The sequence below is a fragment of the Ursus maritimus genome, unplaced genomic scaffold (genome assembly GCF_017311325.1).
Source record: "Ursus maritimus isolate PB19 unplaced genomic scaffold, ASM1731132v1 scaffold_6, whole genome shotgun sequence".
NCBI lineage: Eukaryota > Metazoa > Chordata > Mammalia > Carnivora > Ursidae > Ursus > Ursus maritimus.
Genome location: NW_024426774.1, coordinates 11,414,942 through 11,432,571, shown reverse-complemented (window position 1 = coordinate 11,432,571; position 17,630 = coordinate 11,414,942). Strand labels below are relative to the sequence as shown.

The following is a 17,630-nucleotide window of genomic DNA, read 5'->3' as shown; positions in this document are numbered from 1 at the left end:
AACACAGACAAACGCGCAAGGTGGGAAAGAACTTGGCAACTGGGTGGGTTGAAGGGCCACAGCTGGTGCAAGATGTGAGCAAGAAGAAACTGTTTCACCATGAACGTGGGCAGGTGTCAGATTGCAGGCTCAGTTTTACCAGCAGCCTTTCCGAATGCTTTGCAGACAACCCCACTGACACTTGCTTTGTAGAAATCTGGACTGTTCATTCTCTCCAAAACCACACAGTCAGCTGGAAAAATCCGGTGAGAAAAACCTTTTTTTACATTGTTATGTGAAATCTTATTTTGTAATGAAAACATATCTTTATCTGGGTCAAAACACATGCTGAGTTTTCTGGAGCTACTGGTTATAACTAGAAGTAATAGTAAAAACAAATCCCTTTCAGATGAAACTTATTTTAGATAAAGAATGTGGTACATAAATCTATTTATCCTATCAAAATGAGATAAGAGCAAAAAACCTGTTATCGCAGGTAAAACAGTAATAATGGAAAAATGTTTTTGTGTTTCTTCAGCGCGCGAATATTTTTCAGGGCATTAAATTATCCCCCCTGGTGTTCGTGTAGCATCTGTGCGTAAGCAAGTCTTCTATTCCTGTGTTGCGTATCATTTTGTGCCTTTGTTTACTTTCAAGTTTGATTTTTTTAAAGCTTTATAAAGATAGAGAACTGATCTTTTCCCTCATTTTATTCCCATTAAAAAAATTGTTTTTCTAGACTGTGTGTAGTATTTTGTTTGTTTTTAATATATCCACTCCTGTGTTCAAGGGCCCCTCTTGGATTTTTTTTTGTTTTTTTTGGTTTGCTTTTTACCTGTTGATCAATAGTCAGAATAAAGAAACTCCTTGATGTCTAGCATCCTTTCCTCCTATACAGAACATCTGTTACGTATATCACAGAGATAAGAGGGAAGTCTGAATTCTATAGTACCTCTTTAGGTGGAGAGAAGACCAGTTAGGTAATTCATGTTTAATTGGTAGTCCTTGAGGGATGGTAAACTCTTACCATTGCCTTGCCCTGTTTGTATAGATTTTCCTGAAAGAGTTAGTCTTCACTCATTAGTGAAACACTAATTACTTTCCATTCCAAGTTCTAGGATGGCAGTGTTGAATAGGACACTGTCTGTGGATTTTATGGAGCTCAGAGACGTGGGGGAGGGAAATAGTCCCGCAAACAACATAATGTGATGTGATAAATGCTGTGGAAGAGTTTCGTACAGCATATTTGGGCACAGAGAAGAGAGCAGTCAGTTTTGAAGAGTGCCAAGGAAGGAGGAGGGAGCCATTTGTTATCACAGGTGGTTGTAACAAAAGCGAACCTTTTGGGGAGTGCTGAAGAAGAACATTCTAGGCAGAGGCAGCAATGTGAATGAAAGACTCGAGTGTGCATGGTTTGCTTATTTGCCAGGTGGCTGTGTTGTTGGTGGCTTATTAGCTGTGTGGTGGAGGAAGTGGTGGGAGGCGACACTAGAAGGCTGTGTTGGGGCCCTTTGTAAGGGCCTTCATGTCGGTGGGGGAGTCTGGACCCGGTTCTGTTGGAAATGGAGAACCATGCGGCTGCAGGATGTGATCTGTTCCTCTTTGTAGAAAGATCTCTTTGGACAGTATTGAGGGGAGGACTGGGGGGAAACTGAAGGCAGGAGACCAGTTAGGAGGCTGTCGAAAGAGGCTCAGCAAGAGATGAGGACGACTGACTGGGGTTTAGCAGGGAAGACAGAGAAGCCTGTGAACCTCAGAAACCTTCTGAGGCAGTCCTGAGGCTCAGTCCAAACTCGGACTGAGAGGCAGTGTGTGGTACTGAGCTGCTTACTGTTTGGGAAGGCGGGACACGTAGGTTCTGGGCTTTCTTTGCTCTGGACTCTCAATGTCACCTTGTCAGTCTCCTAATCACTTGGAATCCCAGCTGGTAAAGGGAGGTTCTGCTGGTCTCTTCAGGAAGCCAGCAAGACCTCAGAAACCTCGAACAAATCTAACAGTTTAGAGTTTCATGGTCCCTTTTTTCTTTTTTTTATGCAGCTGACAACCTTTCTCATTATTGTACTGAAAAATTCAGAGCAGAAAAAAGGTGTTGGATTATTAAGGTTGACTATTAAAATATTATAATTGTGGGACTGATTAGGGATAGTGCTTGATTCACCTAATACATATGTTGGTGTATGATACGTGTGTATATATATTTCTCCAATATTGTGTCTGTATAACTCTGTGTCGTATTTCCTTGTTATCTATATTTGATATATTTAAAAGATCTCAGTGGAAATTTTCATTTTTTGCTGTTAGAGGAGCTGAACTGATTGGATTGGAAATTATTTTCTGCCCATTCTCTATGCTTTTGATCTGTCTTAATTTCATAAGTATTTTGAGGTGTACTATTCCGAGCCTTTGCCAGACCAGGGTCTGCTCAGTGTTCAGTAGACCACAGGTGTCAGTGGTCTTTGCTTCTTAAGTAAGTGGCGCTGAGTTTGCTGTGGTTTATATTTCCCACTCTTACTTGGAATGCTTTTCTGGAAAGTGTTCTTTTCTATTGAACTGAAGCATTGGAAATCCTTGGGAGAGGATGTAACGTAGTTGAATAGTTTAGTTGCAGTAACTGTAAATGTTAACCATTTAACATTGTTAAAAGCACTTCTTTTCTTTTCATTCTAGTTCCAAAAGACCCGAAACCCCAGTGGAGACGTGTAGCATGGAGTTATGATTGTACTCTGCTGGCCTATGCTGAAAGTACAGGAACCGTGAGGGTGTTTGATCTCATGGGAAGTGAACTCTTTGTTATTACCCCGGTACGTGCCTAACCTTAAGCTGATTACATAAAAGGCATTCAAAAAAATATGTGAAGATACTTGAGTGACCCAACGCGAAGAGAGGGGAAATAGACCTATAAATATGAATAAGTTGTGAACTTAAGATGTTCAGAATCTAGTAGGTATCTGTACATGAAATATTTTTTCTTTGTATTTTGTAATGCAGTCTTCAGCAGTAATCTACCATTATGGAAACATGGTGGTAAGTAAATACTAAACAGAGGTACAGAAAAATGTTAGGAAGTTCCATTGAGGGAAAGTAGTCAGTGGGCTATCACAATAGGAACAGCTTTCTGAGGATTTGGAATTTGTTACCCTAAAGGGGATAGAAATTGAAAGGGAGAGTGGAGAAAAATTAATGGTGGTAATAACTTGTATTTGTATAGTGCTTTATACTTTATTAATGAGTTTGATATATATTCTTAGTTAATATTCACAACAACCCTTTGAATAGATTGTCCAGATATTATCCACATATTACAGTTCAGAAAACTGAAATTGAGAGGCGTTGAATGACTTTTCCCATGGCAATCCAGTTAATGCGTGTTTCTTTCAGGAATCCACTGCTTTTTACTTTGTATCCTTCTTCCTTGAATGAACAAGATACAGAGGCAGGTAGAACAGCAGTGCTAACCCTTGTGCATCTTAGGATCAGCCGGGAAGCTTTGTAAAGAAAAGAAAACAACAGAAAAATGACTTGATTGTCTAGGTTCAACCCACAGAAATTCTGATTTAATTGTTTGGAGTGGGCTCTGGGCATTAGTATTGTCTACAAGATTTTCAGCTGATTTTTAATGAGAAGCTAGGGATAAGAACCTGTGATATAGAGAATGATTTTTGTTCAGAAATGATGACTGGAAAAACTTGAAAAACCGTGTTAGGCTCAGATTATGGAAGTTCAGGGGAACCAAACTAATAAGTTTGGATCACTGTTTTCTAGACTAGTGCTGTCTGAAAGAAAAGTAATGTGAATTATATCTGTGATCACATTGTAATTTTAAATTTCTAGTAGTTGCATTAAGAGTTAAACAGGTGAAATTTATTATATACTCTAGTATATCATAAATATTATTTCAATATGTAATCAATGTAAAGATTATTAATGAGATATTCTACTTTCTTTGGTACCAAGTCTTTGAAATGTCATGTTTATTTTTATATTAATAGTCTGTCTCAGTTAGGACTAGCCATATACTAAGTGTTCAGTAGCCACATGTGGCCACAGTATTTATTTTGTGGTTCTTGACAGTGAGGTCTAGTCATTCAGTGTGATAAACTTTATTATGTGAGCTTCCCAAGGCGCACATGCCTTCAGATCCTTAGCAATATAGCTTGATATTTAGTTCATGGAAGAATGTTGTCATTGAGTGAATGTTTTAAGTGTTTTTTCCTTTTAGTTCCTTGATGGGGCAAATGAAAGTAATTGAGGCTTTTTTTTTTTTTTTAAGATTTATTTGAGAGAGCACATGCATGCATGTGTGTGGGGGGGGTGGTGCGGCGGGGAGAGGCAGAGTGAGAGAGAAACACAAGTAGACTCCACGCTGAGTGCAGAGCCTGACTTGGGGCTCGATCTCATGACCCTGAGATGAGACCTGAGCTGAAACCAAGGGTCAGATGCTCAACCAACTGTGCCACCCAGGTGCCCCTTTTTTATTTTTATTTTTAATTTTTTTAAATAATTTTTATTTTGTTATACTAGTCACCATACAGTACATCCCCGTTTTTGATGAAATGTTCCATGATTCATTACTTGCGTATAACATCCAGTGCACCGTGCAATATGTGCCCTTCTTAATACCCATCCCGGTGATGGGTATTTTTGATTTATTTTTAAGCATTGTTTACTGCTGGCAATGAAAGTCAACATTTGGGAGCTTGTAGCTGAACTCTGTATCTTAGCAGGTTTTGAGGCTGAATGGTGGGATTACTTACCCCCTCCCCCCCCACCAGAAGTACAGTCTTAACAGAAACTCACGTATCTCGGTGAATGTCTCATCCAAAGAGGGTTGTGTGGCTATAGCCTTTGTTGGGAGGGTAGGTCTAAAGTTGGCTGTCTGGTTCTAGGCGCTCTGATTTGCATGATTCTTCAGTATACAGAGCAGTTCTGGGACTGTTTCAATGTGTATCTGGCAAGGCCAGTGTCTGGGATGTCTTCCGACTAGACATACATGTGTTAACTTCTATCTGGTATCTTTTTAGTAACTTAATCTACCCCTCTTCTACAGGCATCCAGTTTAGCAGGTGATTTGAGCTATGCCATTGCTGGGTTGATATTTTTAGAATATAAAGCCAGTGCACAGTGGTCTGCAGAACTCCTGGTCATCAATTACCGAGGAGAACTGAAAAGTTACCTTGTAAGGTAAAAATATATTTTATTTGGGAACTCCTATTTGAAATAATGTTTTTCTCTGGCTTAGTGTCAGATTTTGTGTTGTTTGTTCTTTCAGCATTTTGTTGTGAAAAATTGCAAATATAACAGGTTGAAACCATTTTATAGTGAATACTCCTATATCTTCACTTAAATTCTATAATTAGCATTTTACTATACTTGCTATTTCACATTTCTGTCCATCCCTCCATCTAATCAATGTTATTTTTTAATGAATTTCAGTTAGTACTTACATACTTTAGTATGCATGTCATTAATTAAAGATTTGCTTATAGTTTTCTCTTTTGAAATAAAATTTGCATACAGTGAAATGTATAGATCTTAAGTGTACCAGCCAATGAATTATGACAAATGCATACACTGTGCAGTTCAAACCTCTATCAAGACACAGCACATTACCATCATGCTAGAAAGTTCTCTCATGCTCCTTCCCAGTAAATCTGTCCACACCTACCCCCCAGCTTATCCATCCTAGATAAGTTTTGCCTGTCCTGGTAATTCACATTAATGGACTCATGGTATGCACTCTCCTGTCTAAGGCTTCCTTCACTTAGCATATTTTGAGCTTTATTTGTATTTTTTCATGTATCAGTAGTTTATTCCATTTTATTATAATAAAAATGTATTTCACTGTATGAATATTTCGTGTGTCTTAGTTTGAGTTGTTACAACAAAGTACCATAAACTGGGTGGCTTATCAACAACAGAAATTTACTGCTGACACTTCCTGAGGGTGGAAGTCTGGGTTCTGGGTGCCAGCATGGTTGGGTTCTGGTGAGAACCTTCTTTTGGTTTGCAGACTGCTGACTTGTCTCTGTATCCTCACATGATGGAAATAGAGCTAGCTAGCTCTCCGGCGTCCTCTTCCAAAGGCAGTAATTCCTTTCCTGAGGGCTTCATCCTCATGACCTGATTACTTCCCAAAGACCCCACCTCCATATACTGTCACACTGGCATTAGAGTTTTAACATAAGAATTTTGTGGGGGACACAGATCTTCAATCCATAGTGGGCTCACAAACATTCAGACCATAATGTTCATGATTTGTTGATTCTTTCTTCTTTTGATGGACTTCTGATTTCCAGTTTTGGGCCACTGTGAATAAAGCTGTTATGACCATGCTTATACAAGTATTTTTGGATATGCATTTTCATTTCTCTTAGGTCACTGTCTTTGAGTGGAACTGCTGAATCATAGGGTAGATACAGTTTATTTTTATAAGAAACTTCCAGACCTTTTCCCAGAATTTTTCTATCATGAGGATTCATATTCCCACTGATTATGTATCAGAGTTCTGGTTGTTTTGTATCCTCAGCTGTGTATGGTAGTGTTTTTTAAATCATAGACATTGTAGTGGGTATTTTTTGGTCTCTGCCTTACTAGTATTTTTTTCTTCCTAAATTTAGTGTTGGAACAAATCAGAGCTACCAAGAGAGTCACTGTTTCAGCTTCAATAGTCATTATCCTCATGGAATCAACACAGCTGTTTACCATCCTGGTCACAGGTAAGCAACCATGTCTTCTTCTCTTTGGTGGAGTATGAGGTGGATGGAGAAGTCTTGGCACCGTTTCAGAGAGAAGAAATTGTCCACTCTGCTTATTTTGGCTTGTTCACTCCGCTCGTGCATAGTTCTCTTAAGTACCTGTAATATGGTTGTGGTCCTCTTCTGAGCATTTCTCTTCGTCCGGCTGACCGAGCTCTGAGCCACACGGGGCAATGGGAATGTGCACTGAGGAGGTTTTTCTCTTCAGTTTCTTAATCTTATTTTTCTCATCTGTGAAATGAGTATGTCTAGCGCTCTAGCATGTTGAGAGAACTCGCAAAAGGCTGCGTCTGAAGTGCCCTTGCATAGAAGGGCTCTGTCCCCATCACTCTTCCCCCGCCCTGCCACTTCCTCTCCTTCTCTGCAGGTTAGGGCAGCTGAGATAGTGGCACAGCTTATTCCTACAACTGCCGCCCATTCTTCATAGATGCCAAATCTCCACATATTTGCCACCTACGTTGAGGGTTAGTTGAAAATTGGGCATTTTCTTCTTCCCGTCATTTCTCTCCTTTCATTTTGTTATTTGAGAGTGAAATTTACATCTGTTTTATAAGTTTGCCAAGCTAACTTTTTGGTTCTCTAAATGGGGAGACTATCAAGTTGTAAATCAGACAAACCTAGCTTAAATTCTGAATTTTGAGACTTACTCTGTGTCTAAGTCCTTAAACTCTCTGACCCTCTATGTACTTGCATACCTTTTTCAACAAAAAGACTAATTTTTGTATTCTATTCAGTCATAGGTATGTCCTTTTTGTTCAGAATTTTATGATTATGAAATTTTTATACTGCAAAGGAACCCACACCCACCAGAGTCCTCTTTGTTCTCTTCCCTGATCCTTCCCTACTAGAGATAACCAGTGTCCTGAATTTTGTGTTTCTTGTTCTTTTGCTTTCTTTTTAGTTTTACCACTTACTCATATTTAGTTTTGCTGTTTGACTTTATATTAATGGAATCATACGGAAGACGCACAAGTCTTGCTTTGAGGCTTGCTTTTTGATGCATGGTTTTCTAGTTCATTCAGTTTTAACTACCATTAGGATATTTCATTTTATGAATATTGCAGCGTATTTATTCATTCTCCTATAGAAGAAAATTTGGTTTGTTTCCAGATTTTTTTGGTTATAAAAATAGTACTGTGGCCAAAATGATTATGCATTCCTGTGACACAAACGTATAAGAGTTTCTGTAGGGGGGCGACTGGGTGGCGCAGTCGTTAAGCGTCTGCCTTTGGCTCAGGGTGTGATCCCAGCATTCTGGGATCGAGCCCCACATCAGGCTTTTCCGCTGGGAGCCTGCTTCCTCCTCTCCCACTCCGTCTGCTTGTGTTCCCTCTCTCGCTGGCTGTCTCTGTCAAATAAATAAATAAAACATCTTAAAAAAAAAAAGTTTCTGTAGGATATATGAGTTGAAGGGGAACTGCTGAATTGAGTAAGTACATCTTCAACTTTACTAGGTAATGCAGGTGTTTTTCAGAGTGGTTCTACCAGTGCACAGTTTCATCAGCCTGTATGAAAGTTTCTGTGGTTTCTTATTAGTGCTGATATATTGATATCAGACTTTTAAATATTTGCCGATCTGGTTAGGTATAAAAGAATATCTCATTGTGGTTTTAATTTTCATTTCCCTGATTACTGATGATGTTGGACAGCTTTTTATGTTTGGCCATTCATGTTTTCGTCCTCTATGAGATGCTTTTTTATAATACAATTTCTTAATTTCTGTTGGGTTTTTGGTCTTTACATTCTTTATGTGATCTGGATGTTAATTCTGGATTATGTGCGTATTGAGTATTTTCTTCCAATATGTGACTTTTTTAAAAATTACCTTTTTTGAATTCTGTGTGTAGTTTCAGCTGTTAAATCATCTTAAAAACTGACCTTTTCGCCTAATTTCTTTCCAGAGATAACTACTTTGAGCTGTTTTATTTGGCTATTTTATTTGATACCTTTAGTTGTTTTCATACATAAAAATAAAATGCTTATGTTGTTACTTCTTGATTTCTGTTTTACACATTACCTGTTGATACTCCTCTTCCATAAAGAGACATTTAGTTTTCTTACTCTGTATTCTCATATATGCAAACTTAGCCTTCTCTTGTTCTGTTCAATTGTGATTTTTGTAGGGTAAATATTATTATGATTATATAGATGCTATTCACAGATGAGACAAGAACCTTCTGTAGTATTGCGTGATTGCCTTTTTGTTCTTATTTATTCATTGATTGATTGATTCGTTCAATAACAAACATTTATTCATTTCCTGCTCTGTGCCACATGCTGTTCCAGATGCTTGATAGATATCTTATGGAACTTACTTTTAGAGGGGGTGACAGACAACAAACAACGAACATAGAGTATTTGAGGAACTGATAAGTGCTATGGGTAAAAAAATGAACAGGGGATGGAGGACAGTGGCAGGGTGGAGAATAGGGTATGGGTTATAATTTTAACTAGGGCGGACAGATCACCCACATTGAGAAAGAGACATTTGTGCGAAGACCTGCAAGAGGTGAAGGTATTCTTTATTTGGATATCTGGGGTAAGAGTGTTCTGTGTAGAAGGAATAGCCAAAGCAAAATGAGTTGGGAGAGTCCTGGCCATTTTCTAGAAACCACAAGGAGGCCAGTTTGGCTGAAGCTGACTGAGTAAAGTAATATATTGATGTCAAAGAGATAAAGCCAGTGCTTAATCATGGAGGAGCTTTGTAGGCTAGACTAAGACTTATCTCACTTACAGATTGAACGGTAAACTCACTCCTGCTAGTGTAGATCCCCCTTTACTACACTGTATTCATTAGATATTCTGTAGGTTTCGTCTTCTTGAAGCCTTTCTCAGAACTTTCTGACCTGCTCTGATGTGGGTTTGCCTCTGCCGCATAGCTCTTTCCTTAAGAACTTATGTAAGAATTTCACTTCATCATCCTGAGGATTGCTTTCATATTTTTTGTTGCATCACCTGTTTCCTGGGTCCTATGTTTTATTTTTGTTTTTTGTTTTTGTTTATTTTGCTGTTTTGGTGAACTTCTGTAATTCCCTGAGGAAGGGTACATGGGAAGTATATAGTTTTTGAGAGCTTGCCTGTCTGAAAATGGCGTTTATTCTGTCTTCATGCTTAATTGAGAATTTGGCTGGATACAGTTGTAGGCTGGAAATAATTTTCCTTTTAGAGTTTTGAAGATATTGCTCTATTGTCGTCTAGCTTCTAGGGCTGTCCTTGAGAATTCTCATGCACTCCCCCCCCCCCCTGTTTTTTTGTCTTCCTTCTCTCTGAAAACTCAGATTCTTTTTTATGTTCCCACAGTGTTCTGAAACTTGGTCGTGTTATATCTTGGAGTAGTTTTCTTTTCCACACTGTTAGTTTGAATACTCACTTTTGGGAAAATTCATTGAATTATTTCTTTGATTCTTTCTTCCCCTCTGTTGTCTTTTTTTCTGTCTGGAATGTCTGTTCTCTAGATGTTAGTCTCATTGAACTCACTTTTATTCTCATTCTCTTTTTTTCACCTTTGTTTTTGTTGAAAAAGAGAAGGAAAAGATTATTTTAATTTTTTCTATATAAATGTATATACTTAATGAAGAAAGTAGTTTGAAACACTTCTGAGATCTGTTGTAAATATAATGAATTAATGGCACTTAAGGCATCCAATTTAGAAAGAAAAATCTGTGTTCCAGTTAATTGTTTCCTGATATATCTTTTTTTCTTTTTCTTTCTTTCTTTTCTTTTTTTTTTAAGATTTTATTTATTTATTTGACAGAGACAGACAGCCAGCGAGAGAGAGGGAACACAAGCAGGGGGAGCAGGAGAGGAGGACGCAGGCTCCTAGCGGAGGAGCCTGATGTGGGGCTCGATTCCAGAACGCTGGGATCACGCCCTGAGCCGAAGGCAGACGCTTAACGACTGTGCCACCCAGGCGCCCCATATCTTTTTTTTTCTTAATTAATTCTTCTGTGCCTCATCTTTTTTGAACTAGGTATTGTGATTTTTGTTTCAGCTGTTACATTTCTCATTTCTAGAAGTTCTCTGTAGTTATTTTATGAATCTCTCTTAAGGGAGGAGAGGAACTGAAATGAGTATTCAGTGAGCCATTAGTTGTTTTGAGGATTAGATACATATTAGGTACTTAGGATATGATAGTAGTGGATAAACATAATACTATTAATTTCTTCCTTTTGATTTGTGTGGCTCCTGCCTTAAAGAGTCAGTTTGCTGTATCATCCTTGGGAAATTTGAAAATCAGGGCGCCTGGGTGGCTCAGTTGGTTAAGTGTCTGCCTTTGGCTTGGGTCATAATCTCTAGGTCCTGGGATCGAGCCCCATGTCAGGCTTCCTGCTTAGCAGGGAGTCTGCTTCTTTCTCTCTTTCCCTCTGCCCCTCCCCACTGCTTGTTCTCTCTCTCTCTCAAATAAATAAAATCTTAAAAAAAAAAAAAGAAATTTGAACGTCAGTTGCAAGTCTAGTTAATTAAAAATTTTTAAAAAATGTTTATTGTATTTTGTGTATTATTTTCCAATCTGAAATAGTAGACCTTTATTTTATTTTGGATACAGATGAGTGATCACATGCACAGTTAGAGGTCTTTACATTTCATAAAATTGAATGTAATTGCATGTGCTGCAAATTACTGCCATTTTCTTAAAACATTTCTTTTCATTATAAAATAAACACGTTATAAGCATAAGAAAATTGTGTGGTTTTTATTTTATTCTTTCAAGTTCTTTCATGAAGTGTGTGGCTTCTTGATGTTCGTTTTTATAGCTCAGATACTGTATTTTCCTGGCATAACTAAACATTAAGTCTTGAACTTAAATTTTGCTGTTGGAAAGGGGGTAGCGTGTGTTTTGCTTTGACCTGCTCTGTTTTCTGGGGCGAATTTTGCCAAGCCTAGACAGCGCACGTATTGTTCCCATGCCACTCTGCTTGCTGGTCTGGTTTCTGTGAGGTTGACCTGTTTCTCTGCATCTTCTTTGATACTGTGTTTTATCATGTTTAAGCCAGGTTTTGCTGTTTGCTCTTTTAAGGCCTTTTTTGTTTTATTCAACTTGATTTTGTTGTTTTAAAGCCTAGGTATTAATACCTTTCTCGATATGTATATATCTTTTAAAAATTTATATTGTACTTTACTTTCTTAGCACACATATACATTTATAAAAATTTAATCTGTTGTCCATTCAAATGCATTCTGTTAGAGGAATTGTCTGTATTACAAAGATTAGTGAGGTAGAAAGTCTGTTTTATCTTTGGCCGGCTTTCTGTTATTCTCGTATTTACTGTGGCTTGTAGTGTGTGACACACCTTTAGTAGGGGTTGTGGAAGATGTAAGGATGAAGGACAGTCTTGACTTCAAGGCCTCATATCCTTGAATGGAAAATAATGTATACACATACATATACATATATTTGTGTATGTATATCTAATATATATATTTCTAATGTCTGACGTAACATTTTCTCAATCTAAAAGTGTGTACAAATACGTATGTGTGTTTACATTGTGTGTGTGTGTGTCCTGGAATGCAGGCAGAAATTTGTAAGGGTCCTGAGAGGGTGCAGGTACAGTGATGTTGGGATCCAGATGAAGGAGCTCTTCCTTCCTCGAAAGATCGGGGAAGTATGGCAGGCCTTGCACTTGCTTTGGAGAATGGCTACAGTCTGGGCATGATGGCTATTGCAGGCAAAGTGACAGTGTGAACAGTGACAAGAGGAAAGAAGCCAGTGTACTTTGGGGAAATTGCAGGTGGTATAGTTTGGCTGACACTGTAGGGTGTGTGTGGCAGAAGAGAGGTCTTGGTGGGAGGTGGGGTCTTGGGAAAGCAAGTTGAGGTCAGATAATTGGAAACTTGAGTGGCAGCTTGTTCTTTGGGGAACTCAGATTTTTGAGAAGAGAAAATAGGATCCTCTATGCTTGGAGGAATGTTGCTTCAGCTGGGAGAGACTAGAGGCTGGGTGACTCCTAGCTGATAATGTCCTAGTTCAGGCCACAGGCAACGAGAGCCTATTTGTTTTCTTACATAGATTTGCTATTCTCCGTTTGTGTAACATTTTGGGCACTACTTAGGTATACATCACACTTTATTTTTTTCTATTTTGATGAATGGATCCTATATCTCCAGTTAGAATGTCGGCTATCTGAAGGCAGAAAATGTGTAATGTACGTTTTTCTAGAAGCTCTTGCCTCTAGTATAAGATTCTGTTTTGCTGATTGATAACTCTCCCCTCTCCCTCTGTGGGTTTCTTGGATAAGTAATTTTAATTTCCTGAGTGGAAAAGAAAGATTAAGTTTCTTTTCATTTTTTTTTTCTCTTCCTGTTTTTTTTTCCTATTTTGTATTCTTATTCATTCCTCCCATTTCTGTTTTTTTTTTTTTTGTCCCTTTTAAAAGAAGTGTGTTTTATATCTTAATGCTTTCCTGTTTTGTTTTGCTTAGTTTATTTCATACGGACTACTCCGCTGTCTTGATTTATAACATAGGTCAATATTTGATTTCTTTTTTCCTGGCAGTATTTCAGGAGGGTTAAGTGGGGTTCACTTGGCGCCACAGGTTTGAAATTATCATTCACGAAGTACTTATTACATGATAACAATTTGTCATAAGTCGGATTCTGTTTATTACCCTTAAAGCTTTCACTTTATGGCCCAGGATCTAAGCAAATGCAGAGTTTGTTTGGAGGGGTGTGGTCTCTATAAAAATTTTGGAATTTTAACTGTTTATCAAACCACAGAAGGAAGACCAGTTCTTGGTTCTGCAATCACATACGATTCTTGATAGCAGTCAGCTTGGAGATGGATGACTGCATTAAGGTTTATGAATGAAAATTGTTATAAAGCAAGGGGTATGTGTAAATGGCCTGTTGTGCCTGACAAAATGTTGCTAGGTTGTTTATTTTTTCCGTTATGCGGTCTTTTTTAAATGAAAGAAGCTGAAATATTCCTCACACTTTTATTTCTTTTTGGTTACTCTAGTAATGTGAGCCTGTGATATTTATCATCTACAAGGATCTTATAAGTGTGAAATAAACCAGCCAGAGTGGAGTTGGAATAAATTGGTAATGTACAAACTCAAGGTTTTATGAAATTTATTGTTTTGCCTGAAGCTGCAAGCACTGAGGAAGAGAAATCGAGGTGGTAAATTGGGTAAAAGGAAACAAAAATTAATTGAGCAGCTTTGGGTTAACTCTGTGGATTTTCTGATTTTGACCATTTCCTTCTTTACATGTCCTCACTGCCTAATGAATGTATTTTATCCCCTCCCCCAACTCTCTCCTCTTCCGGTCCTGCCCTGCTTCGAGACCCACCCCAAGACCTCCCTGCTGTTTCTAGTATTTTTTAGTATTTTCTGTTCTTAGTATTCTCTGTTAATTTTGGCTTAGATTGCACCTTGATTATAACTGAAAGGGACTTCTTACCTCCTCTGCATTCTAGAGGGGACTGCAGTCTGCCTGTAGTACTGTGCCCGGTGGTGGAGGTTCCGGTATAGCGCCTCCCCTGGAGCAGTCTACAGTTGACTTTGGGAGTCCTATTCACAGAGAAGGGCACTCGGTGTGAGTTAAGTTCAAATAGAAGACTATCTGTGTCTGTTTTTTTAAATGACATTGCTTCCAATAGTATATAGTTTTTTTTTGTTTTAAGGGTTTTTTTCTTTTTTTAAATTTCATTGTGAATTTCTACAAGCAAAATCGGATATATTCAACTTTAAATGTCCAACAGTTCCTTGATAACTACACAGAGACTGTTTGAAGGTAACTTCTTTTAGGCTCTAATTTACATCTCAGCAGTGACAAACAATAGAGAATATGCCCTCTTTCTCTGACCCTTTGGAGAAGCCACCCATGCCCATGACTTTTTGATACTGATCTTAAATGTGTAATTCAGTGATTTTTTTTTTTTTTTTAGTAAATGTTCATAATTTTGCAGTTGTGCATTACTTTCAGTTTAGGATATTTCCATTACCCCTGACTTTCTCTCATGCCAGTGAGTTTTATGGAATGTAAATCCTATCGCAGAAAAAATCATAATCAATAAGGAATGAATAAGAAAGAAAAAAAAAACCTATGCAGGACTTCATTTGAACATTTTTTTATGTTAAGAAAAATACTCAGCTGTATGTTAAGAAAGATACTCCTACTGTCTGTGGGTAAGAACCATGACTAATAATGTATGTCGTGGTTGTGCAGAGGGAGAATCCAAACATTTGGATGATGACAATTCTTTTTTCTCTCAGTCAACTGTTTTAGGGCAAATATAGTTTGTACAGAAAGAATATGAGACAACATTTGTAGGGAATAATAAGCTATGGTTGCCTTAAAATAGGTTACAATCAGATGACAAAGGACTCTGGTTGATAGTCACTGATGCAGCCGTTGGAGCCACGGCTCATCTGCGGAAGGCGCAGAGGGTGGAATGGGGCGTGGGCTCTAGAAGGCTGTTCCTTGCAGGGGAGACTGAGGAATACCAGTAAGTACTGGCATGCTGCAGTGTTAAAGGGCTATGCTTTATGTATATTGATTTGGTCATCTTCTGTGGGTTTCTAATTTCCCCTAAACAAAATCGTAGCCATTTTATTTTATTTATTTACTTATTTTTTTAAAATATTTTATTTATTTATTCAACAGAGACAGAGACAGCAAGCGAGAGAGGGAACACAAGCAGGGGGAGTGGGAGAGGAAGAAGCAGGCTCATAGCGAGGAGCCTGATGTGGGGCTCGATCCCACAACACTGGGATCACGCCCTGAGCCGAAGGCAGACGCTTAACCGCTGTGCTACCCAGGCGCCCCAAAATCGTAGCCATTTTAAATACCCTTTATACTCATGGGGTAAAGGCAGCAATCCAAATAAAATAGCTAGTACTTAGTGGGAAATCAAAAATGTTTGTTGTGCGAATGAGCTCTCAAATGAGGGGATGAAAATTCTCTGCAACAGAACGGAAGGAAAACAGTTTTGGGGATAGAAAAGGGGTGGGGTACAGTATGCTGAAGGGCCACCATCTCTTCTTAATACATCACTTTTGTCTAGGAAAGTGTAGATTGGTCCCACAAATGTTTAAATTTGATCTTGTGGAGAGGGTAGTGTTGAGAGTTCCCTACCTTAAAGGTTTATCCAAGGGGTTAGGCAAATTTTATTCTCCTACTATGAGATATAACTTCTTTTAAGATCTATGAGATGCATTTGGAAGCCGATCGGTGGATTTTCACAGCCATTACATTGCTGTAACATTGCCTGTCTTTCTGGTTCCTAAGGTCATAGGTATTTGAGAACAGGGCATTGTTAAGTGAAAAGATATGCTCTGTTGGCAGCTGGAGGACCAGTTAGGTATAAATTGCATTCAGATATTTTTCATAAACCCGAACTAGATAAGATTAATACTTTTATGAAGGATTGCTTCTAGAAAAGGAAAGAGAGTCCTGTAGTTATGATCATTGCTGATTATCTCCCACTGCAGTGAGAGAGTGCTTTTGGCCTTTGATAATGTAGGGGCTATTGGCATTTGAGGGATTAATGTGCAGTCTTGTACCTGAGAAGTGTGAATGTCAGTAATTGAGTTGACCTTACATTAAGGAGTTTTTCATTTTGCCTCTCAATTTCTAATTTCTCCAGCATGAGAAAATTCTCCTTTTTCTAAGTTCAGGTCAGTTATTTGAGGAGAAATAAAGGGTGCTGTTGTCTGTAGAGAAAACTGCATTGTTACGTAGAGGTGAGAGTTCTTCGGGGTGAACAAGGCTTCCCAGACTAAATTTTTTGGTTTGACAGGCATTTCTTTTGGGTAGACAGGGAACTGGAGAGTCTTGGCCATGTCCCATGATCTGTTTTCATCCAGAATATGTTACCGATAAGTAGTCAGGTGTGACTCAGAAGTATCTTGGTCCTTAGCAGCTTCCGTCTTGCCGTCTTTTAAGTCAAAGGCTTCTGTGTTTGAAGATTCTTTGATACGAGGGGCTCATCCCTTTATGTTACAGTTACATATAAATAGGTCTTTAAAGACCTTTATAATTTTTTTACTCTGTTCAGCTGGTAAGTCAGTCAGCTGATCCCCTTCCCCCCTCCCCTCATCTTTTTCAGAGTGTTTTGGTTATAGTTTAATTTGATATAACTTTATTTTTTCTTTTAAAAAATTTGATTATGGAAATGTTCAAGCATACACAGAAATTCAGTGACCGGTATAACGAATCTACCTATTAGCCAGCTGATGTAACTTTTTATGTCAGGGCATTTCATTCATCTCAGTCAAGCTATTTTGTACTTGGTTTATACGCCCCACCCTCCCGGTTATAAGGACTACTGTACAGTCCTTCTGCAAAGATTTACGGAAATGCAATTTTAGGAAGTAGCTTGGGCCAGATTTTTTTCTTCTACTGGGAGCGATGCTAGCTGTTGTGTATTTAGTTTGGGAGTAAAGAGCTAAAAGAAGACTCTTGAGTTATCTTTAGCTTGTTTTATAGGAATGAAGGAGTGATGTTTAATTATGTTTTATGGACAAATAGAAAATTAAAAAAATATGTTTCTGACCTAATAGAATGTGTATTGGGTTAGGGGACAAGAGATCTGAATTCTCTTCTTGGTTCTACTTATTAGCTGTGTAATTTCAAGGTAAGTCATTCTTTCTGAACCATTTGCTGGCATTGCGCTGGGCACAGACAGTATGTGGTTTTAGTAAGCTGCTCAAGTACCTACGAGGTTTGGTGTAGACTACAGACAGCATTTAACAGAGGAAGATTGTGGTATGGAGTTTGGTAGCAGGCATTAGAGACAGACCCAATGTCAGGGATACTTGGCAGGGATACTTGAACAGTAAGGGTTCAAAGACCAAACTTCTTTTCCTGGGAGAACAAGTTTGAGAAAGATTTTAACAATTGAACTACTAATACTGGAGTAGAAGGTGAATTTGGTTTCAGAACCTGGGTAGT

At 38.3% G+C, this 17,630-nt stretch overlaps 1 protein-coding gene across 1 annotated transcript in view; it reads left to right on the top strand.

The window, feature by feature from the left end:
• The window catches only part of NBAS (NBAS subunit of NRZ tethering complex), a 338,079-nt gene that overhangs the window by 26,151 nt on the left and 294,298 nt on the right, over positions 1–17,630 (top strand). The window contains exons 7-9 of the mRNA XM_040622888.1: positions 2,647–2,780; positions 5,027–5,160; positions 6,597–6,695. Of these exons, the coding sequence (XP_040478822.1) occupies positions 2,647–2,780; positions 5,027–5,160; positions 6,597–6,695 (367 nt within the window). The remainder of the gene's footprint in view (positions 1–2,646; positions 2,781–5,026; positions 5,161–6,596; positions 6,696–17,630) is intronic.